This window comes from Penicillium lagena (assembly GCF_028827675.1).
Source record: "Penicillium lagena strain IBT 129212 chromosome Unknown utg000008l_segment0_segment0, whole genome shotgun sequence".
In the NCBI taxonomy this organism is placed as follows: Eukaryota; Fungi; Ascomycota; class Eurotiomycetes; order Eurotiales; family Aspergillaceae; genus Penicillium; species Penicillium lagena.
This window is the reverse complement of record NW_026623229.1, coordinates 1,180,800-1,201,779: the sequence shown is the minus strand read 5'-3', so window position 1 is coordinate 1,201,779 and position 20,980 is coordinate 1,180,800. Positions and strand designations below refer to the sequence as shown.

The 20,980-nt window shown below is 55.2% G+C and overlaps 12 protein-coding genes across 12 annotated transcripts; 7 read left to right on the top strand and 5 right to left on the bottom strand.

Moving 5' to 3' along the window:
- Nucleotides 1–173: 173 nt before the first annotated feature.
- Nucleotides 174–2,579, top strand: N7510_011059 (SWAP/Surp domain-containing protein; the record flags this gene model as incomplete). The annotated part of the gene is made up of 1 exon (XM_056982984.1): nt 174–2,579. One exon carries the CDS (start codon nt 174–176, stop codon nt 2,577–2,579), a length of 2,406 nt encoding a protein of 801 aa, XP_056828478.1.
- Nucleotides 2,580–2,798: 219 nt separating this feature from the next.
- On the top strand, nt 2,799–3,707 carry N7510_011058 (nuclear transport factor 2 family protein; the record flags this gene model as incomplete). The annotated part of the gene is made up of 6 exons (XM_056982983.1): nt 2,799–2,802; nt 2,961–2,978; nt 3,130–3,194; nt 3,285–3,356; nt 3,418–3,516; nt 3,591–3,707. 6 exons carry the CDS (start codon nt 2,799–2,801, stop codon nt 3,705–3,707), a joined length of 375 nt encoding a protein of 124 aa, XP_056828477.1.
- A 361-nt stretch (nt 3,708–4,068) lies between these two features.
- Nucleotides 4,069–5,111, bottom strand: N7510_011057 (PQ-loop repeat-containing protein; the record flags this gene model as incomplete). Its single annotated transcript, XM_056982982.1, has 2 exons — nt 4,069–4,993; nt 5,044–5,111. 2 exons carry the CDS (start codon nt 5,109–5,111, stop codon nt 4,069–4,071), a joined length of 993 nt encoding a protein of 330 aa, XP_056828476.1.
- A 406-nt stretch (nt 5,112–5,517) lies between these two features.
- Nucleotides 5,518–7,262, top strand: ish1 (double-strand break repair enhancer MSC1; the record flags this gene model as incomplete). The annotated part of the gene is made up of 5 exons (XM_056982981.1): nt 5,518–5,602; nt 5,651–5,701; nt 5,754–5,901; nt 5,956–6,735; nt 6,788–7,262. 5 exons carry the CDS (start codon nt 5,518–5,520, stop codon nt 7,260–7,262), a joined length of 1,539 nt encoding a protein of 512 aa, XP_056828475.1.
- Nucleotides 7,263–7,608: 346 nt separating this feature from the next.
- Nucleotides 7,609–8,196, bottom strand: N7510_011055 (cytochrome b5-like heme/steroid binding domain-containing protein; the record flags this gene model as incomplete). The annotated part of the gene is made up of 2 exons (XM_056982980.1): nt 7,609–7,839; nt 7,960–8,196. 2 exons carry the CDS (start codon nt 8,194–8,196, stop codon nt 7,609–7,611), a joined length of 468 nt encoding a protein of 155 aa, XP_056828474.1.
- A 502-nt stretch (nt 8,197–8,698) lies between these two features.
- On the top strand, nt 8,699–10,133 carry N7510_011054 (uncharacterized protein; the record flags this gene model as incomplete). Its single annotated transcript, XM_056982979.1, has 2 exons — nt 8,699–8,820; nt 8,876–10,133. The coding sequence occupies 2 exons, from the start codon at nt 8,699–8,701 to the stop codon at nt 10,131–10,133; spliced, it is 1,380 nt and encodes a 459-aa protein (XP_056828473.1).
- Nucleotides 10,134–10,460: 327 nt separating this feature from the next.
- N7510_011053 (translation machinery-associated protein 7) lies at nt 10,461–10,791 on the bottom strand (the record flags this gene model as incomplete). The annotated part of the gene is made up of 3 exons (XM_056982978.1): nt 10,461–10,558; nt 10,612–10,701; nt 10,770–10,791. The coding sequence occupies 3 exons, from the start codon at nt 10,789–10,791 to the stop codon at nt 10,461–10,463; spliced, it is 210 nt and encodes a 69-aa protein (XP_056828472.1).
- A 456-nt stretch (nt 10,792–11,247) lies between these two features.
- N7510_011052 (putative serine/threonine protein kinase (Prp4)) lies at nt 11,248–13,731 on the top strand (the record flags this gene model as incomplete). Its single annotated transcript, XM_056982977.1, has 3 exons — nt 11,248–11,933; nt 11,991–12,214; nt 12,269–13,731. The coding sequence occupies 3 exons, from the start codon at nt 11,248–11,250 to the stop codon at nt 13,729–13,731; spliced, it is 2,373 nt and encodes a 790-aa protein (XP_056828471.1).
- Nucleotides 13,732–14,948: 1,217 nt separating this feature from the next.
- Nucleotides 14,949–15,221, bottom strand: N7510_011051 (uncharacterized protein; the record flags this gene model as incomplete). The annotated part of the gene is made up of 1 exon (XM_056982976.1): nt 14,949–15,221. The coding sequence occupies one exon, from the start codon at nt 15,219–15,221 to the stop codon at nt 14,949–14,951; it is 273 nt and encodes a 90-aa protein (XP_056828470.1).
- Nucleotides 15,222–15,463: 242 nt separating this feature from the next.
- N7510_011050 (uncharacterized protein) lies at nt 15,464–15,799 on the top strand (the record flags this gene model as incomplete). Its single annotated transcript, XM_056982975.1, has 1 exon — nt 15,464–15,799. One exon carries the CDS (start codon nt 15,464–15,466, stop codon nt 15,797–15,799), a length of 336 nt encoding a protein of 111 aa, XP_056828469.1.
- Nucleotides 15,800–16,245: 446 nt separating this feature from the next.
- N7510_011049 (serine/threonine-protein kinase) lies at nt 16,246–17,540 on the top strand (the record flags this gene model as incomplete). The annotated part of the gene is made up of 2 exons (XM_056982974.1): nt 16,246–16,843; nt 16,903–17,540. 2 exons carry the CDS (start codon nt 16,246–16,248, stop codon nt 17,538–17,540), a joined length of 1,236 nt encoding a protein of 411 aa, XP_056828468.1.
- Nucleotides 17,541–18,858: 1,318 nt separating this feature from the next.
- On the bottom strand, nt 18,859–20,285 carry N7510_011048 (NAD(P)/FAD-dependent oxidoreductase; the record flags this gene model as incomplete). The annotated part of the gene is made up of 3 exons (XM_056982973.1): nt 18,859–19,123; nt 19,185–19,428; nt 19,475–20,285. The coding sequence occupies 3 exons, from the start codon at nt 20,283–20,285 to the stop codon at nt 18,859–18,861; spliced, it is 1,320 nt and encodes a 439-aa protein (XP_056828467.1).
- Between the last annotated feature and the right edge of the window lie 695 nt (nt 20,286–20,980).

Sequence of the window (20,980 nt, the reverse complement as noted above, 5' to 3'; positions counted from 1 at the left end):
AGACAAGAGCGCCCTCACCGCCCTCGCGCATTTCCCCGATCAGGAAGGGTTGCACATCAACTCCGTCTTGGTTGTGACATCTCTCTTTTGCATTTCTCCCGGAATTCATTTGACCTCACCACCTCACTGGCCGTGTAGCATACTTGCTGCAGCGGCTGCAGCTCAACAACACCATGCCGGAGGAGTCAAAGGGCAAGGGGTTCCCCGAACTCTCGGCGAAGCTCTCCACACTCCCCAAGAAATCGCTCTTCGAACGCCAGAAAGCCGAAGCCGAAGCCAAACGGGCCCGCGAACGAGCAGAGACCGCCGCAGTCTACGAGGACTTTGTCAAATCATTCGAGGATGACGCCCCGACCGAGCCCCGGTCCTCCGCCGACGGCCGGTTGAATATGCCTGGGAATCGAGGCGGAGGTCCCGCGAGGCGACATTTCACGAGCTCCGGTCCTCGGATGAGTGGCCCGGGGACATTAGGACCGCCTCCCCCGTCGTTGAATCGAAAGCGCACCTACGAAGGGTTTGCGCCATCGCATCGCAATCGGGATACTAGTAGCTTGGGATTCGAGGCTGCGAATACGGCATCGCCTGGCGCGCCAGCAGCGTTCCGCAGCGCGTCTGACGATGAGAATGATCGGGCTGCAGATACAAAAGAGGCGGAGAGGGCTGCAGCGAAACCTACCCTGTACCTCGCGTCTCTGCCTCCTGGGACATCACCTTCTGTGATCAAGTCGTTGATCCCCTCTGTTCTCACCGTAGACAATGTCAAGATCCTGCGACCTCCTGGCCAGTCAGCCACCGAAAGAAAGACGTCTGCTGCAATTGTCACTCTGGCTAGCGATTCCGCAGCTTCGGATATCGACAGCACCGTGAGTGCGCTTCAGCATAAGTATCTGGGCTGGGGGTATTATCTGACACTCTCTCGACACCTCTCATCCGCTGCCATCGGCTCGACCCTGCCGACTGCTGTTGGTTTGCCTTCGACAGCGTCCCTTCCATTTGGCGCAAAGACCATTCAGCCCAACCTCGGCGGAAGTCTGAGCCGAGCACCCCCTCCTGGGGCTCACCGAGGAGGATTTGCGCCTCCAAGTTCCTACGGACCGAGCTTAGGCAGGGTTGGATCGTCATCTCAGGTGGAAGTCAAGACGCCGTCTGATCTCAAGCAATTAAGACTGATACACAAGACCTTGGAGAGCCTCCTCAAATATGGGCCTGAATTTGAGGCTTTACTTATGAGCCGACCAGAGGTACAAAGAGCAGAAAAGTGGGCTTGGCTCTGGGATCCAAGGAGTCCTGGGGGTGTTTACTACCGATGGAAGCTATGGGAAATTATCACCACTCCTCGGTCCCGGGGTAGTCGGCGTGCTCGGGGCCAGAAACCATCTGCAATCTTCGAAGGAGGCACAAACTGGGTCCCGCCCGATAGCAGTCTCAAATTTGAGTACACCACACGCCTGGACGAATTTGTGTCGGATGAAGACTACAACTCGTCTGATGAGGAACATTCAGATGCGGAGGACGAGCGCCGTAACGTTGGTGGAGGACCACCTCCTCCGGACGGCGGCAGCGGCCAACACGACGGTCTTGGCTATATGAATCCGCTACAGAAGGCGAAGCTCACACACCTTCTGGCTCGATTACCAACCACCCACGCCAAGCTACGACGGGGTGACGTTGCCCGGGTCACGGCGTTTGCCATCGAGCACGCCGGGGCGGGTGCTGACGAGGTGGTGGACATGATCGTCATGAATATTCTCAACCCACTAGCCTACACCGGGGCGAATCCGGACCGAGAACTGGAGAAAAACGCCGCGAGACCCGACTATCAAGAGAACACCACGCTTCAGGACAACATCCCTCCTAACGAGCGTTTGGATCTGTCTTCTGCCAAACTGGTCGGCCTGTATCTCATCTCCGACATTCTCTCCTCTTCGGCCACCAGCGGCGTGCGCCACGCATGGCGATACCGGCAGTTGTTCGAGTCGGCACTGCGCTCACACACGGTCTTTGAGCATCTTGGCCGGTTAGAAAAGGACCTCAACTGGGGACGACTTAAGGCAGAGAAATGGAAGCGCAGTGTCGGCTCCCTTCTCCATCTGTGGGAAGGGTGGTGTGTGTTCCCGCAATCGTCCCAGGAGCATTTTGTCGAGGTCTTCGAACAGCCACCGCTCGCCGAAGAAGAAATCCCGAAGGACAAGGCCAAGGCCGACGCCGAGCGAGCAGCTGCAGCCTTCGCCAAGGGTAAAAACCGATGGAAGACCGTTGATGAGGACGGTGTCGCTGGCAAGTTCGATCCCACTCGGCCTGCGGGAGTGGACGCCAGCCGCAGCATGGACCCCGGTCAGGGCCATGAGCCAGAGGATGAAGTTATGAGTGACATTGACGGGGTCCCCATGGAAGACAGTGACCTGGAAGCCCCGGACAGCGAACCCATGAAGGAAGAGGCAGAGCCCGAGCATGTCAAGGCACCCGAGCCGACACCGGAGCAGCCCAACAACAACACTGGGCAGCCCGAGACCGAATCACGACGAGCTCGCAAGCCACGGCCCAAGGCAGAGGACATGTTCGCGTCGGACTCGGAGTGAGGCAGAGTGTTGGGCTGAATGATTGCTTGTAGGTCGTAGTTAGTTGTATGTACATAGAATGAATGAATGAATTGATGAGGAGAATAAATAATCCACGGCCCCACAACCCTTTCTCTTCCTCGTCAACAAATACCTTCTGTTCCTCATCCCCCCGCCCTTTCTGCATATACGGTCGAGTCACTTTGTGTCAATTGCATCTCCCAATAAACCTCCTTCACAATGGGTAAGCGTCCCGATCTACGTGGTTTGGCTGCGCTGCGATGGCTGTTCTCCGATGGAGGGGCACATCGCACCGGCCGGGGCAGTCATTGCGACCATACGACTGCCCCAACTGAGCCCTCTGGAGCGCATCAAGATCACTGGCTGACTATTCCTCTCTAGACTTCAACGCCGTCGCTGGTACGTTCTCCCTCCCCTGACTCCCAGCACGGAAGTCCACACAGTGCTAGACCCCCAGGCTGGCCTAATTGATCGAGGACCCCAACTCGAAATGCGAAAAGTACGAGATGGACCAAGAACCGATGTTTCTGACTCGCTATCCTGCCCACAGAACAGTTCGTCAATTTCTACTACCAGAGCTTCGACAGCAACCGCGGTGGTCTTACCCCTCTCTACGTAAGCTTGCTCGCCAGGAACCCCGAACAACAGGAAAGAAGGAGATAGAGATCTACTACAGATGCTGACGGCAATTTTTGTCTGGCACAGCGCGACCAGTCGATGCTCACCTTCGAGACCAGCCAGGTCCAGGGCGCTGCCGCCATCACTGAGAAGTTGACTGTGCGTCTTCCCCGATCCCTCTGGCATACAATCGACGATATTCTAATAAAACAATACACAGAGCCTGCCCTTCCAGCAGGTGCGCCACCAGATCGCCACCCTCGATGCCCAGCCCTCCAGCGACGGCAGCATTGTCGTCCTGGTGACCGGTGCTCTCCTGGTCCGTCATCCCATCCGCTCTGCGTCTTCTTCCCTGATCTAGATTCTAATGTGCCATTCTTCTCCGCCTCTTAGATCGACGAGGAACAGAAGCCCATGAACTACACGCAGTGCTTCAAGCTCTCTCCCGACGGGTCGGGCAGCTACTTCGTGTTGAACGACGTCTTCCGCCTGATCTACGCCGCCTCGTAAAGAGCGCTTCTTTTTCCCGGTGCGAAGAAAGAAGAAAGCCGAAACTGCTATGACGAGATGACGGAAGGAAACAGGACATAACCATTACTTGGCGGGGGTCCGGGGAGAATTGAGAACTTGCTTCTTCTTGAGATGGATGGATGGAGAGGATTGTTTTTCTTTTCTTTTGAGTGAGTTTGTCTGCGACAAATAAAGTCAATCTACTTAGACGGCGCCTCAATTGCGTCTCCACCAATGTCTTCATGGCCATTTAGAAGTGTAGAAGTCGTACGTCGTATTCGCGCTATGTATTTCCTAGCAATCGAAGAAGAAGGGGGTATATATACCATCAAATCATCCAGAACCAACAACAGATTCAACATCACTGACTCTGCAGCAGCGGCGTCTCTTCTGATGGCCTCTCCGCCGCCACCGCTGCTTGCCGTGCGGATTCCTGCTCCGCAGCTCCACCACTGGGCGCCCCATTCTCATCGGCCTGATGCACTGCTTTGCGCGTCCTATTTGGCCCAAAGTACTCAAAGTAGATAGCCATGGTCAACAGCGAGCCCTGAAGACAAGCAGTAACCACCAACGGACCCCAGGTACTCCACCCGCCGGGACCCTGGCGCGCCGCCAAGCTCGCCGCCCAAACCAAGCTGCCAGGAGTCTGGATGCACATCATGGGGATGCTGAAGCTGCCAACGCAGCGGAGGCGGAAGGTCGTGTAGAGTTGGGGCAGGTATTGGATCGAGGCGAGGATGGCGGCTAGGATGCCAAGGAAGTCCGCCCAGGATTTGAGCGCCGAGGGTTGGCGCAGCGCAAAGGCGGCGGAGATGATCACCACGACTAGCGCGTGGAGGATGCAGATTGCGGTTATGACTAGTGCAGTGCGGTAGGTTGGACCGGCTGAGGTGAGTGGGGATGTGGGCGATGTGGCTCGCGGGAAGTAGATGACGAAGAGGAGGAGGCTGGGTGGTAGGTTAGAGGCGTTCGTTCTCTTTTGCGACAACCCGGGAGAGAGGAGCGGGAAAGGGGGATAGAGAGCATACATGGAGAAGAAACAGAGCCACTGCATGCCCATCTGGAAGATGCCCAGCAGGGCCGCGAAACAGGCCGTCGCGTTGACCTCCTGGCAGCAGCTGACATCGCGGGCGGTTGCGGGGGTGACAAGGATGTTGGCGAAGGTCGAGGTGCCCGAAGTGACTCCCAGAAGGACGAAGTAGGGGGAGATGCCGAAGGAGCTGCGCAGGGTGAAAATGCGGATGTGCTGGGGGAGGTAGGAGATGAGGATGCCGAAGATGATCAAGCTCGAGCTAAGGTTAGCTGCAGGTTGGAGCTGGGGGGATAGGGTATGTACATGGAGAGAATCGGCTGGAAGATGCCAGGCGAGGCGACCTTGCGACAGTTGGGAGTTAAATGGTCCATTGTATAGTTCAGGCGTAGCTCCGGGAGTCCATTATGGTGGTGGAAGAGAGTGAGTGGGAAGCGTCAGGTAGGAAGGGAGGGAGAGTCCCCCGCATTGTGTATTGGGGCGCTAAGCACCGCCATCGCAGTCACTATTGTTACAACCAGGCAGGACAGCACCACCGTACCCAGATAGGTAGTAGGCCAAGAAAGAAATGCACTCTTGCCCGTGCAGAATCCTCCTGAGATGTCGCGCCTTGCCCAGAACCAATGGATATGACGCCAGTCTATGAATCATGCATTGGAAACAGGCAAGATTCCCCAACTACGTCACTGGGCGATCATTCTTGCCTCCTTTATAACAACGCTGGGACGCTGCCTCTCCTTTTTCCTTCTTCCCTCGATTATTTCTTACTATCTCGAAAAAATGAAGCTCCCTTTCATACCGGGTCTGCTGTTGCTGCTCACCACCACCGAAGTGGTGGCAGCGTCAAGCTGGTGGAGCAAAGCTGGTAAGCCCTGTCGCGGTGTGGAGGCTGACCGACTCTAACCCTCTCCAGTGTACAACAAATGGCATGAAACTGAACTGGAGCGATGGCTCTCTGATCATGGTATTGTCTACACCACTCTGACTTCCAAGACACCCGCTCACCTCCCCGCCAGACATCCCCTACCCCAAGCCGGCTGACCGCCGCGACCTGGAGAACCTGGTCAAGTCCAACTGGGACTCCAGGGTGCAGCAGCCGCTGGGCCAGGTCGCGGACTCGACATCCGACCAGCTGCACAATGCAAAGGAGTGGATCTTTGACACGTAAGGCTTCCCCCGTCCCGTTCATGCGCCCGCAAAACTGACTGGTCGCAACAGCTGGTCCGACTCGCAGCTCAAGGCATTCCTGGATCGCCATGGCATTCCCGCTCCGCAGCCGCGCAAGCGAGACAATCTGATCAAGGCTGCGCGCGAGAACTACGAGGCGGTCGCGAAGAAAGCCGGCGAGACGGCCTCGTATCCCGGCAACTGGATCTATGAGCAGTGGTCCGAGTCCGATCTAAAGGAATGGCTCGATGAGCGCGGCTGGCCGGCGCCCCAGCCGACCACGCGCGACAAGCTCATTGCCAGCGTGCGCCGCAATGCCCGTCTGACAAGCTTGCAGGCGCGCGCGATCGCCGCCTCGGCCGTGTCCTCCGCCGAAGCGGCTCAGTCGTCTCTGAGTGAGGCGCTGTTCAATGCCTGGTCCGACTCCGAGCTGAAGAAGTTCTTGGATGAGCACGGTGTCAAGGTGCCCCAGGGTTCGAAGCGCAATGAGCTGATTGCCCTGGCGCGGAAACATCGCTCGTTGGTGCTTGAGAAGGCATCCAAGGCCTCGACCGAGGCTGAGGAGATCCTGGGCGCTGCTACCACCAGAGCTGGAAATGAATATGCCCGTGCCACCGATGACGCGAGACTCAAGGCTGAGGATCAGTTCAACAACGCCATCCAGACCTGGTCCGATTCTCGCCTCAAAGCGTTCCTCGACGCACGAGGCGTCCCCGTTCCCCAGTACGGCAAACGTGATGAGCTTATCGCAAAGGTCCGCTCCCACGCACACCGGGCTGCCGGCGGGTGGAATGAGTATAACTTTGATACTTGGGACAAGGAGCACTTGCTGTAAGTACAAGGGTGCCTCGACTCCAACAGATCGATCTGACTTGAGCACTAGGAAATATCTGTCTGCCATGAACCACAAGGCCGCCAAAAAGACCGATGCTTCTCGCGAGGAACTGATCAAGAACGCCAAGGACTCCTACCACAAGGCATCCAAGGCAGGCGGCGAGGCCTGGGCATCTGCCACTTCCAATATGGCCGTTGCAACGGACGCCGCCAAGGATGCCTCCTTCGATACATGGTCCCACTCCGATCTTAAGGCCTACCTGGATTCGTACGGCATCCCCGTGTACCAGGGCTCGAGCATCAACGAACTCCGCGCGGCTGCCCGGCGCCACGCGCAGTACTTCAAGTACGGCACCACCACCCCGACGAATACCATCTACGCCAAGTTCATGGAAACCGTGAACTGGGCTCTGGATCAGCTGAAGCTCGGTGCGTCCAGCGGCCGGGCCCAGGGCCAGGAAGCTGCTGAGAATCTCCGAGAGAAGGTGGCTGGTGCAACGCAAAGGGTGCATGGGGAGCTGTAGGATGGAACAAGATGTTCCTCCGTCCTTGATAAACGAAAAATGGGCGCGAGAGTGGGTTCATTACGGTGAACGTAAATGAAGCTGGATGGGGGTTTTTGCAAGTGGATTGTTTGTTTCCCTCGGGAGGGTTGATCTATTTTATTCTTAAATGTCTTAAATGTCAATGAAGTTCATGGGCCTTTTTTTTCTCTTTGGAAGTAATTGTTCTGGTAAACCCGAATTTCCCGAGCTGTGTAGACGCGATCAGTAGTCATGAATATCAAAGCCAACTGCTTAGACAACATTGCAACAGTCCGCTTTGTTATTATCAGTCCGCCAAACCCTGGGCACTATCCCCTCGGTTTAATCAGGCAGCCGGGGCCTCAGGATCCCCCTCGGCAACCAGCTTGCCAACAACAAGATACTTCTCCGAGAAGCGTTCCTCCCACGACTGCAGATTCTCCAACTGATCCGCATCCAAATCCTTGAGCGTATCCAGCGGAGCCGACAAATCCTTGGTCAGCATTTCCTCATCGAAACTCTGGAACGCAAGACCGCGCGAGGCATCCCGGCCGGCAAAGTTCTCATAAGGGCCACCCTGTTATGATAATCCATCGATCAGCATTCTCTGTTCTTTTCTTTTCTTTCCTTACTTCCCATTCCAACTGAACCGATCATTGAGGCAGGCGAGGACGGATGGGATGATAGGTATACATACCGGACCGTAGAAATTCCTGCCGGGAGTAACGTCAAATACGCGCCCGCGCACGGCCAGGAACACGGGCTTGTCGTTCTCGCCGTTGAACTCGATTAGGGTCTTCGGGGTGTAGGTGCGGAAGACGATAGGGGGCGGGCCGCGCGGGAGCGCCACGGCGGGTTTGGGCTTGAAGTGGTAATACAGGAGGATGATGAAGAGGGAGGCGAGGATTAAGTTGATGGGGCTGGCGATGGACATTCTGCGTTGGGTTGTCACGTAGGTTAGTTGGTGGCATTCGGGGCTGTGGGGAACCGGAAGAGAGACACGGACACTTCGGCCTGCTGGGGCAGGGAACCTTCTGAGGATGAGCGTGTTAGTTGGATGAGTGGTTGGGTGGACGTCAGACATTCAATCAGTGTACATACCGGGGGATGCCATGGAGGGCGTTGTGTGGTGTGGTGGTTGTCGACGCCGATGAGGAAGACCAGTCGGAGTCTGCGGAGAAGGCATGACATCGTCCCACGTGATGATGAAACAAGGCCCAAACATAGCGTTGATTAGGTCTACACTATCTTGCATCCTTGCATCTGCCTGCTAGCCCCCTTCGTTTTGAACTTGGGCCTGAGCGCTTCCTTCTTCTGCTCCTGTCTTCTGTTCTTTCCTTTCTCGCATCCTATCTCTGTAAGCCATCACATTCTCCAATTCCACCCCGCAGCGATCGACAACGGCCTTCTGACGGCCATCTACCGGACAGGTCAACATGTGGTCCAAAGGTCCATTCCATCGCTCGAAGAATCCGTCCATTGGCAACCCCACATTGGTCGATAGGGCAGCCGTGGAGAACAGGTTTCCCTCTGTCAAGGATCTACCGTCTCTGCCCAAGTAAGTCGGACCACCACTATAAATATCTGGCGGGGATGTGTCTGACGATCGCCAGTGGTTCGTCACTGCCAGCGCATGATGACATGACCAGACGACACTCGGACGTTTCGCCCTTGGTGTCGCCCAACTTGTATCCTACCGACCACCGAAGCAGCGTCAGCATCTCGCCCATCGAAGAAACAGCACCTCCATTCTTTCACGAGCGCAAAGTCTCCCAGAACACCCCTCTTGCCGCGAAACCAGTTCCCCCGCCGCCTGCAGAGAAGCCTATCCGACTAGTCAAACGCGACCAGCCCACTCGCTGGGACGTTTACTCGGGCGAGCCGACCAACAACGACGCAGGCAAAGCGGGCCAGGTGAATCCAACCAACACTACATTCCACAAATCCACCGGGTCGAGTCTTTTCAGTTGGGGCAGAGAACAGTTCCATCCCAAGAAGAAGCTCGCCGAGGCTCGAAGCCGAATCAGCACTTTCTCCAAGAACGAACCCCCTCCCCCGCCAGCAGAACCCAGAAACAGATCCTCTTCTCATACGCACCTCGCCAGCTGGAAACGTGCCAGCGCCACAGACGCCAGTCCCCAGCTGAGTAGCATCGGATTCACTCCGTCCGTGACGACAACGATCACTGGTGGTGCCCCGCCGCAGCGAATCCAGCGACCAGCGACAGCGGAAACAGCTAGCAGCGGCCGTCACACTCCACGACAGCAGCAACAGTATGAACCTGATCCCCAATTCGAAGCTGCGATTGCGAACATGATGATCTCCGATGAGCCCAGGAGCCGCTTCAGTGCCACGACCTACACGGCAACGGAGATCGGCAGCCAGACTCAAAGCCCGCGGGACAGCGGCAACTTCGATACCCAGTCTACAGACGACTTCCCCTCGGTCATGGCCCGAACACGCCCCGTCCCCGGCGGCATGCCGAGTTCGAAAAAGCCCGTGCGCAAGCCTACCCCGTCTCAAAGTGGCCCAGAGCAGCCGCAGCCGGCTGAAGCCATCGGCGAGCAGACGCCCGAAAAACGCATTGCATCATTGGAAGCGAGACGGACCGACATCCAGCGGCGCAGACACAATCTGGAGACCATGGTCCATGAGTTGACCCAGGTCATTCAACCCAGTTCCATTGCCTATGACCTGGCAGCCAAAGCCGAGGTCAAGAAGACCGTGTCCAGCATTGAGAATGAGATTGCAGATCTCAAGCGCGAGGAACATGAGATCGGCCTGAAAGTCGCTCGGGCTTGGCGACGCTTGGATGAAACCGAGAACGCGGGTGATGGCAGTTGTCTCTGGATTAAGCGCGTCACCAGTTAAGTGAGGCCTTTTGTGCTTTATTTGTTTCATGACACCTCGACCGAAACATCCTCTTTCTGTTGAAGTTGGATGCTGCGCATTTTCATTTCCTCCTCGGTTTGACGTTACAAGGCATGGATGATGATACCCTCTTCGTTCCCTTTCATGTGCTCCCCATTGACGATTTTATGTGAACATAACTTTCCTTGTCATTTGGACTATGCGAATGCAAACATCTGTAGATATTGAAGTGAGGTGGACACCACCCTAGATTGATTGGTATTGCTCGGGTAGATCAGAAACACCCCCTGTCGTTGAACATGGCTCGTTGAGTCGTAACAGTATTCTCTATTTCTTGCCCGACTTCTTGATACCCTGCTGACCGGTGTTCAGCGGGCCCTTCTTGCCCTTGGCCATCTCGGCCATCTCCTTCTTTGCCTTGGCCTCTGTTGCCTTGTCAGTGAAGGAGTTAGGTTGCACCACGTCCAGAACCACATACCGGCCTTCAGCTTCTCGCGGTGGGCAATATCATCCTCATCCAGGTCCTTCTTCTCCTTCTTGGCCGACTTCAGGGGCTTGACCTTGCCGCCTGTGGCAGGGGTGGTGAGTCAAACTGCTGTGACTGCTTGTCTCAGGGGGGGCATAAAACCTGCATACCTTCTCTGCTTTGGCCACCCATTTTTGATAAGTGGAAATCGATGAACACAAGGAAAAGATCGGTGTTTGGACGTTTTGCAGAGAGAGAGAAAAAAATAGTTGAAGGCGCGGGGCTTATCATAGACCATCCCGGCTGACCGCCTTCCCTCTCAGGGATTCATTCCTTCCTCTTCGCCGAGGTCAAACTCACACTTCTCGTCACTCTCAATCCTATACTGTCGCGCGCTGGACTCCTTCTGTCCAGTCCCCCACCACCTTCCACTGGACTTTCACGAGACATGTGCTGAAGCGATAGATCAAGGCTGTGGTGCGAAGGCAGGCCTCTCAAAGCCGGTTGGACTTTCAACAATCCTTTTGCAAAGCTTCGTTTTATTGTCTTGGAGCCCACGCTAACCGAGTGGTAATCACTCTCAAAGGGCCTCCTCCAAAGGCCGAACTCAGTGCAAGAGCCAACACCAGAATACAAAGACCAGAAGCCATGTCGCACGACAGGTCGAGGTCTCCATCGACCCCTTCTGAGGGCGAGATCATCGAATCAGGTTCGGAGATGAAGGCAACTACGTCACAACCTCCTCTTAATGGCACCAGCGTTGTTGACCGTCCAACCAGAGCTAGTACTTCCTCTGCGCCCAGATCCCCCGCGTCGCTGAGGAGCAGTCGCTCGCCACGCCGCCGGCGGTCGAAGACGAGATCTCGCTCGAGATCCCGCTCCCCCTACCGGGACTCCAGAGGTTACAAGCGCAGACGCGAGGATGACTATGATCATCACTACGACGGTCGACCCTCGCGCCATGAGCCTCCACCGCCGCCGCGCCGCAGACACGATGACAGACCCTATGACCGAGGGACCCGGCGGCCGAAATCTTACTACGACTACGATCGCGAGGAGAATCACGGTGGCGGATTGCGGTATTCCGATGACTACGATCGACGCAGAGACAAGCGGCAGCGCACTCGCAGCAGATCGCCGTACCGTGAAACGAGGAAGCCGAAGCAGTACACGGGTGATGAACTAGTTGTGGGTGCAGCGCCTCTAGCAGGAGAACAGTTAGTGAACGAGGGACGAACGCCAGCGGTCACCGCTCGGAATTCAAAGCTTGGTGCTGAAACTCGGGAGAATCAGGTTGGCAAAGCCTCTTCGCTCCACGCCCGCGTGACCGATGAGTATGTTTTTTTTCTGCGTCTTGCCATAAGAGGCGAGTGGGCTAACTGTTTCAACAGAACGGACACCTCGGTCGCAGGAGAAAGCGCTGAAGAGCCGGAGCTCTCCGAACCAGTTGATGAGGCTGCTGCATTGGAAGCCCGTCGCAAACGCCGAGAGGCCATTCGGGCCAAGTATCGAGGGCAAGCGAACCCGTTACAACTGAAAGCCCTGCACATCGGCGACGGCGAGACGGATTCGTCCACGCCCGGCACCGAAGTTCTTAGTGCACAGAGCCCGTTGGGTGAGTTTTCTATATTGTCGTATTTGAATTGCGCTGATCTCGTTGCTTCTATAGATTCTCCCCATCGTTCCCCATCTCAAACTCCTGCGGAGTCCTTTTCTGATTTCAAGATTGGAAAAGATACCGACCTGGTTAACTCCAACGCTCCTGTGAACGGCGTTGATAAAGACGAACCTTCTGCAGCTGATTACGACCCGACTCTTGATATGAAGGAAGAGAGGGAGAAACTTGATGGTAGCAGGGAAGGGGACCTCTCATCCGCAGCGTACGATGAAACCCAAACCGTGAAGCAGGATCTCCTCCTCCCAGATGCACCGGCGGAGCAATCGGCACCACCACCCCCGCCAAAAGCAAAGGACCCGTATGATATGTTCGCCGAAGACGACGACGACATGTTTGCGGAGGACACACATGACGAGCAACCCGCGCATGCGTCAGCGATGTCTGCGGTACCCCAGCCCAAAGAGTTGGATATCAGCATGATGGACAACTGGGATGACCACGAAGGGTACTATAAAGTGCGACTTGGAGAGCTGATCAACGGCCGATACCACGTCCAGCAGAACCTCGGCAAGGGAATGTTCTCGTCAGTTGTGCGCGCAACCGACTCGAAGACGGGGGCTTTGGTGGCTGTCAAGATCATCCGGCAGAACGATACAATGCGCAAGGCCGGTATGAAAGAGATTGGAATCTTGGAGCAACTCCACGAGGCCGATCCCGACGACAAGAAACATCTCATCAAGTTCGAGCGGTATTTCGACCACAAGGGTCATTTGTGCATGGTGTTTGAGAACCTGAGCATGAATCTGCGCGAGGTTCTGAAGAAGTTTGGACGAGACGTCGGCCTGAATCTGCGTGCGATACGAGCCTATGCTCAGCAGATCTTTCTTGGCCTGAGCCTTATGCGCAAGTGCAATATTCTGCACGCTGATTTGAAACCAGACAACCTTCTCGTGAACGAGCAGCGCAACGTGCTGAAGGTCTGCGATCTGGGGTCTGCATCCCCAGCCTCGGAGAACGAAATCACGCCATACCTCGTCAGTCGATTCTACCGGGCCCCGGAGATCATCCTGGGCATTCCATACGACTACGCGATCGACGTCTGGTCCATCGGATGCACGCTCTTCGAGCTGTACACGGGCAAGATCCTCTTTACTGGCCGAAACAACAACCAGATGCTCCGCTCGATCATGGAATGCCGGGGCAAGTACCCGCCGAAGCTCCTCCGGCGCGGCTCTCTGGCGCACCTCCACTTCGACGACATGCTCAATTTCCACAGCACCGAGCAAGACAAGATCACCGGGCGGCCTGTCACGCGCATCGTGGACTTCAAAAAACCCACGCGCGACCTCAAGACGAGGCTGATGGGCAAGGGCACGCGAGGGATGGAGGACGGCGAGGCCAAGGATCTGGCTCTGTTTGTGGAGTTCTTGGACCGGTGCTTGACCCTCAATCCCGAGAAGCGGATCACACCCACAGATGCGCTGAAGCATCCATTCCTGGCGCGCAAGGTTTAGACGGAGGGGGTGGGTGTCTTTTGTTTCCTCCTGGCGTTTGAGTGGAGGGGGAGTTGGTTTACATCTGAGAATTGTATCCCCATACTATTCACCTATTCACATAGTTAAGAGTGGCCCGTTCTATCTACCTATTCACCTATTCACACAGTTAGAAGTGGCCTACTCTATCATTGCCATGTTCATGCTCTATCGCCCCCCGCTACTGCTACCAAGAAAGCTTATACCACATGTATATTGTACATGCAGGCTACCATTAGAGTTCGTCTACGCCCGGGGGCCAGAGGAGCAAGGCGGGGGTGAGTTCACAACGCCCGGGTGGTGGCCAAAATGTGTGGAGATGGAAGTTCGAACGGATTCATTATAGGACGTTTTGGTGACTTCATCACTCCGACTAGGCGATCAGGTTATAATTCCCTCTCGCCACCTCCCTTCCATCCCAGCCCTCCACTTTCATCCACCCTCACCCACCCTTGCTGGGCCCGCGGCGTCCAGGGAGAAGTCCCGAGACCGGCCAATCATGCCCGGCAGCTGAAACCTGATTTCGTGTTTCGCAGTCACAGACTGACTCAATGGGGTGACTGCCAGATCTGACTTAGTCACTCAGAGGCGTCAGCCATTCTCCCAAGGGTTCTAGATCACCATCTCCTCCACTGACGTCGAGCTTCCACCCATGGAACCAGCCCCCAATCTGAGGGTTGTCCAGTCGATCGGGTGGAGAGATTTAATCAAAACACCACGGCCCAGCGAATAATCAGCGCAGGAATGGCCATCGGCCTGCGACACCGCCATCCAGCAGTCGGGTATTCCACCCAACCCCTGGCACTTGCCTATTCTCAGGCTTTCTTTGTTCCCCCGCCCCCGGACCACAATAATAATAACTTACTTCACAATGTGATGTGATACCAACGCAGTGGGAGCAAATGAGGACCGAACCTGGGATTTCGGGTGGGAGGATAGCTCCCGATTGGACTGGCCTCCCTGATTATTCTTCTGGACTCCTGTTTCGTGTTCTGCTTGATTATTATTGCCTGTGGTGCACGTACGACCTGACCCCCCTGGACAATCGTAATCAATCATGTACTACGGGTAGGCTAGTGGTGGCGTGGCGGCAAAAGAGGGAGGGAGTACAGAACGGTGGATGAGGATGCTGTTGCTGCGCGGTTTTCTTTGTCTTGTGCCCCGGTCTGTCTGTATGTACTCGGCAAGGTGGCTACTCATTACATAGGAGGTATCCAGTAAGGCGTGGCCCTGTGGACAGTGGTCGTGACATTCTCCTCAACGGTGGTGATGTATAGAGACTTCTGGAAGGCAGGATCCAGACCAATCATCCAGTACGCCGACCGTGGATCCCAGGGGCAGGTGTTTTTGCCTTTTTGGGCCTCGCTCTGGCCGTTGCCACGCATCGCATAACAGTCACACCTCCTAGTAGAGTTGCCCGTGGCAAGAGCCAGGCCGGCACATCCGCAAGCATCAAAAGTCAACGATGCCATGAACTCTGTCTTCCATCAAGTGGGTCAAGATCGCGACGGGGCCAGTCCTAGGACTCCGTGCCGGGTGGAGGATAGAGTTGAGGCGGTGGCACTGGGAGTGTGTGACGGTTCTTCTGGCGGTGTGCACCGGCATATCATTCAGGAGAAGGCCCGACGACGCCGATGTGATCCATCCAGTCACCTGATCTGCTCGACCTCACCGGCGGTTGACTCGTGTGCGACCGGCCGTTGAGTGGTGCAGCATGACGCAAGTGGAGAAAGTAAAGGAAGGACAAGGGAGTAGTGTGCAGCACGGTCCAGCACAGCCCTGTTGTTTGAGGTCCATAGTCCAGACCTCCCTCGCGCCAGGAAAGGATCCGGGTGCGTGCGCCATGACCAGTGCAAGGCACCAGTCAGCACGCAGCGAGGCCGCGCCCGGATCCACCGGTTCGAGCTCAACGGGGCAATGGAGGGCCAGAGCGGCCCTCCACCGTCGCCTCACTTTCGAAAAGACGGTGAAATCAGCAGAGCGGGTGAGTGGCAAGCACTCCCTACCCACCTCCCCCCAGGCCTATTGCCACAGCTGGGCGCCCCGGTGATTGGTGCAGCCGCGCCCACGCCACGCTGGCCCGTCCCCAACCACGCGACTCGACGCATCATTGACTGGGTGGTGGCCCGCCCCACGAGGCTAACAACGAGGATTATTATTATTATTGTTGTTGGTCTCGTATAGCAGCCTCCTGAGTTTCTTCTTCTACTTTCCCTGCTGCACTTTCTTCGCTTCAGCTTCAGTCTTCACTCCTTTCTTTCTTCCCCTACTTCTTTTTTTCTCCTTTTCCTCTTTCCTCCTCTTAGGCGAGCCACAGCCCGCGCGCTCTCTCTCTCTCCCCTATCTCCCGCCGTGGAATGGATTCCTAACTTGGATTATTATTGCCGTGGATTTTGGACCCTATTGTTCTACTCCCTGGATCTGGATCCTTCCTCTCCCTCTCCCTCTCTCATTAAACTGCCTTCCCATCCGGGAGTGTGCAGACGCCAACACAAAATGTTTCCGACCATGCTCCCTACACCTCCTCCATCACCCACCCCCCATCGCTGTGCGCCAGAGGACCGATTAGGATATCTCCTGGCCAACCGGCTGGAGCTCACTGGCATCCTGGGTGTCGGGGCCTACGGCGTGGTCTACACGGCCGTGGACATCCACACCAACGTCCTGTACGCCGTCAAGGCCCTCAACAAAGCTGGCCTGGATCCCCGCCAGCTCAAGTTCCAGCAACATGAGATCAAGCTGCACCACCTGGCCAGCGCACACCCCAATGTGGTTTCCCTGGTCCGCATCATGGATTCCGTGGACTGCACTTACGTCGTCATGGAGTTCTGCCCGGAGGGAGACCTGTTCTCCAGCATCACCGACAAAGGTAACTTCGTCGGCAACGACCCCTTGGTCAAGCGGGTATTCCTCCAGCTACTGGACGCCGTGCAGTTCTGCCATAACATGGGAATCTACCACCGGGACCTCAAGCCAGAGAATGTGCTGGTAACTGACCAAGGAATGACGGTCAAGCTCGCCGACTTTGGGCTGGCCACCACGGATTATTTCACCTCAGACTTCGGATGTGGGTCGACCTTCTACATGTCGCCAGGTATGTGTTTCTGCTCCACATGTGGAAGAGAGGACGCTAATCGCTTGCGTTGAATGCAGAATGCCAACAGTCCAACCCGCGCCCGATGTCGTGCTATGCCTCTGCTGCCAACGACGTCTGGAGCCTGGGCGTGATGCTGGTCAACCTGACCTGCGGTCGCAACCCATGGAAGCGCGCCTCAATGGAAGATGCCACCTTCCGGGCTTACCTCAAGGACCCCTTCTTCCTCAAGTCCATCCTGCCCCTGTCCACGGACATGGTCTGCATCCTGAGCCGTATCTTTGAATGCGACCCCAGTAAGCGGATTACCATTGCCGAGCTGCGCCAGCTCATTGTGGATTGCCCGCGCTTCACGGAGAACCCCATGGCCCCGTGGGTGTCGAACCCGACTGCTGCCCCGACCGACTTCCTGTCTCAGCCCCAGATGCCATTTACGGGCCCTGTGGATCAGCCCCTGGATGCTCAGCCTTCGTCTGCTTCTTCCTCGGACTCCTCCCACTACTCTGACTTCTCCGAGTCTGCTGTGTCTGATGCATCCGCCCTCACCGAGGACTACTCGGATATGGACACTGTGTGGACCACACCTTCCGACCAGGTGCCGGACTGCAAGATGATTTTTGCCCCACAGCCATTCTGCACCGAGCCCCCCGTCCCTATTGCAGATACTCTGACAGGGCAACCCATCCTGGTCTGCTGAGAACTTCTTCTCTCTTTCTCCCCATTAACGCAGCTTCACGACACCCTCTGGCCTGGGGTTGTACATTCTCGCCGTTTAATTTCGTTTCTCTCTCGCTGGACCGACTTCTCCTACCTCCCCCTTTTGATGATTCTTGGGACTCGGCCACAAAACTCTCCTCTTACCTCACCTATTCTTTTATTTACCATTGGACCGGATCACTTCTTCCATCTGGACTTGCATTTCTCTTGAGCCGGTGATCTATCCACCTACGGCCAATGGACACTTTTTCGCCCTATCTTAATATTTCGACCACACATCCGGAGGATCTCTTTACGATTGTTTTGTTTTTTTTTTTGGTCCGCATTGCAACGATTAATTCCCTGGGAGGAACGACTTGAAGAAAAACACGCCCTCATATCCTTAAGGGTCGAACGCCACACGCGCGCACATATTTATTTTTTTCCTGGAAGGCGTTGCGAAAATTCGTGAAACACAAATACTTTTCATTTATTTTGTCTATTTTTATTTCCGGGGGGGCTTTGTCACTACTATTTCTTGTTTCACGATCTTCATGGGTTGGTGGTCTCGGGTTTTGTTTTTCATTTCATATTTGCACAAAGCATGTTTGTTCATAGACTTTTTCTGTCACACCGCATGGAATATGGACTGGTTCTGGTTGGGATGGTTTGGATTGGATTTCGATGGGATTTGGATTTGGGTTTGGGTTTTATGAATGACTATGATACCTCGGGACATATGGCATCTGAAGAGAAATACATACACATCTACACACACACCACCATCACTTCCTTCTTGACTTGACTATTGTCATCTCTGCGTTGAAGGCCACTGCGCCTTGGCCCGGGTAGTGCATTCTTGCATGCATGGTTGCCTTGTGCAACGTTTCTGTCCTACCTAGCCTGAGACCCGGCAATGCGGTGCGCAACGTTCGGGTCTAGGTGGCTGGGTTCGTGGGCCATTGTGAAACGCATTCGCTAGTGGTGGTCCTTTGGTCCGGAGACGTGCCTTGGTTGGCTCTCTACGTGTCTCAGGCATGTACCTCCTGGTCTGGTGATATTGGTGACGGTCAGTCAGTGCAGAGGTTTGCTCAGGTTTCCAAGGAGCTTCCTTTACTTCTTCTAATATACCGTAAGCATAAACAGCTTTACGGTAGCTGTAGCAAAGGATATATCATGCCTTGCACTTGCTCTAATGTTAAAGAATAGGGAATGCAGAATAGGGAATGCCCTGCTGCAAAGCAAAAATATATATATAGTTCTGCGCCTTCACTGTGATCACACACTCAACCCGGCTTTAGAAGCCCTTCCAATCTCCGCTACAGCTTCGCGGTAGGCCCCAAGAGATGCCTCATCTCAGAATTCGGGTACTCGACGTTTTGGGAGGAATCAGGTCGCTGTCTATCCCAAGCCCACTTCTCCACCAATTCAGGCGCCAACTCGCCCTCAAGCATTTGTGTGATGTACTTGCCAAGCACGGGGAAGAACTTGAAGCCGTGGAACGAACCGCAAGTGGCGACGTAGAGTCCCTTGGAGGCCGAGTGAGGAGAAATGATAAAGTCCGAGGTGGTGGTGAAAGCGTCCCTTTTGAGTGTTAGCTACGTCTTATTTTTTGCCATCTTATTATGATTGAGGATGTACTCACCAGCAAATTCGGTGTTTTTTCATCTCCCAACTCGCACTCTCGGGTCCGTACCACAGATTCCTGGACTCGACAATGTCTTGCTTGAGAGGTCCAGGGACCTTCCACTGGTTGTAGTCGTGCGAAGGCGGCGGAGACGAGATGTGACGGCCAGGCAACACCTCTCGAGTGTTTGTGAAAATCTTGGATCCCCACCACTTGAGCTCTCCGTCCTTGGTAGGTGGAAGACTACCAATGAAGGGCTTGCCTGTCGACAGTTAGCGGAATTCATGCAATTATACCCAGAGATTTACCCTCATCAGGTGTGTAGCCCTGGAAGCCAACGGGCATGTCCTTGAACTTCTTGTACTGCTCCTCATTGAGCTGTGCCATTCCGGTCGCAATGCCGGCAGCCAGAATTCGCTCTTCAGCCCGAAGACCTGCGTTGCCGCTCTTCGCAGCGCTCCACTCTAGCAAAGTGGGCGTGAAAGCGCCAGCAGCGACAATGACATGCGTGGCCGACAGGGTCTCTCCAGATCTCGTCTGGACACCAGTGCAAGAACCGTGACCATCGAATTCCAGACTGGCGACCTCAGCCGTCACGTACTTGACGCCCAATTCCAAGCACCTTTTCGTGACTGCTCGAAGAGCATCTCCAGCAGCGGCCCAGCCACTGGCCCTGTTCACGAGAACCTCCTTGACGCCGGTATAGTCAGCATTGTCAAACAATCCGCTGTAAAGCTTTCGGGCCTCAGCGACAGGCAGGGCAATGATATCGTCATTGCGGCCGAGTTCCTTGTGGATGGTGATGACGTTTTGGGCGTAGTTGCTGCGGCATGTCCAGTAGACGCCAGTCTGGGTGAAATAAGGCTGCCAAAGGGGATCCGATTTGAAAATGTCTTGAGCCTCCAGAGCCAGTCTACAGTAGACTTTGTCGTCGTAGTCAGCGCGAACCACCTTGTTCCAATCCCATGATGCAGCCACGCGAGACTCGGCGTCATATGCATCCCGGTCCACCAGAGTCACCGATGCATTGGGATACTTCTGGATGAGGTGATAGGCAGTTGACACACCAAAGACGCCAGCGCCGATAATGAGGTACGAGGGGTTGCTTCTTGAGGCCATGGTGAAAACGACGCAACAAGTTGCAACAGCAAGCGAGTCCCGGCAAATGCTCAACGATAAATATGCATGACGACTTTGCTGGAGCGGATTGACAACTTATTTGTTAATCGGGACTGCGACTTCGGTCCCGCTGTATCGGGGCGGGGCCGGGCGAGCCGATCACGTGGAAGTATAGATTAGGTAGTTTAATCCAGCGGAGAGGCTTCCATATTTAGAAGTAACTAACGGGTTCATTATTCAGACCGACTCAACAGCATTGGCCAAATATCCCATACCGATAGGCTGATATGCGCCACAAGAACTAACGCAGGCGATTAGCCTTGCTTGGGGACAAAGGAGCTAACATAATCCAAAATGCTTCCAAAGCAGGAGCTGGGGCACAGCTGTTTACTTTGCTGCCGCGAAGATGAAGGGTATACAGCCGGTGCCTGGTTTCTCAAAAGGGGTTGACCTCGACATTAGCCGAAGAGAATCTATATGGCCCGTTTCCGCTATGCCATTTAGATATCCACTACAACAATATGCTCTTCGAACATGACTATGTTGTCACTGGTTTATTAGATTGGAGCAATGCCCGGTCAGCCCCTCAATTCATGCACATGTTATCCATGCACTAGGGGCGATTGAGACAGAAAAGCGAAATCACTACCCGGCAAAGTACTACCTTTATCCCAGCATTTCGCCAATCCACGGTC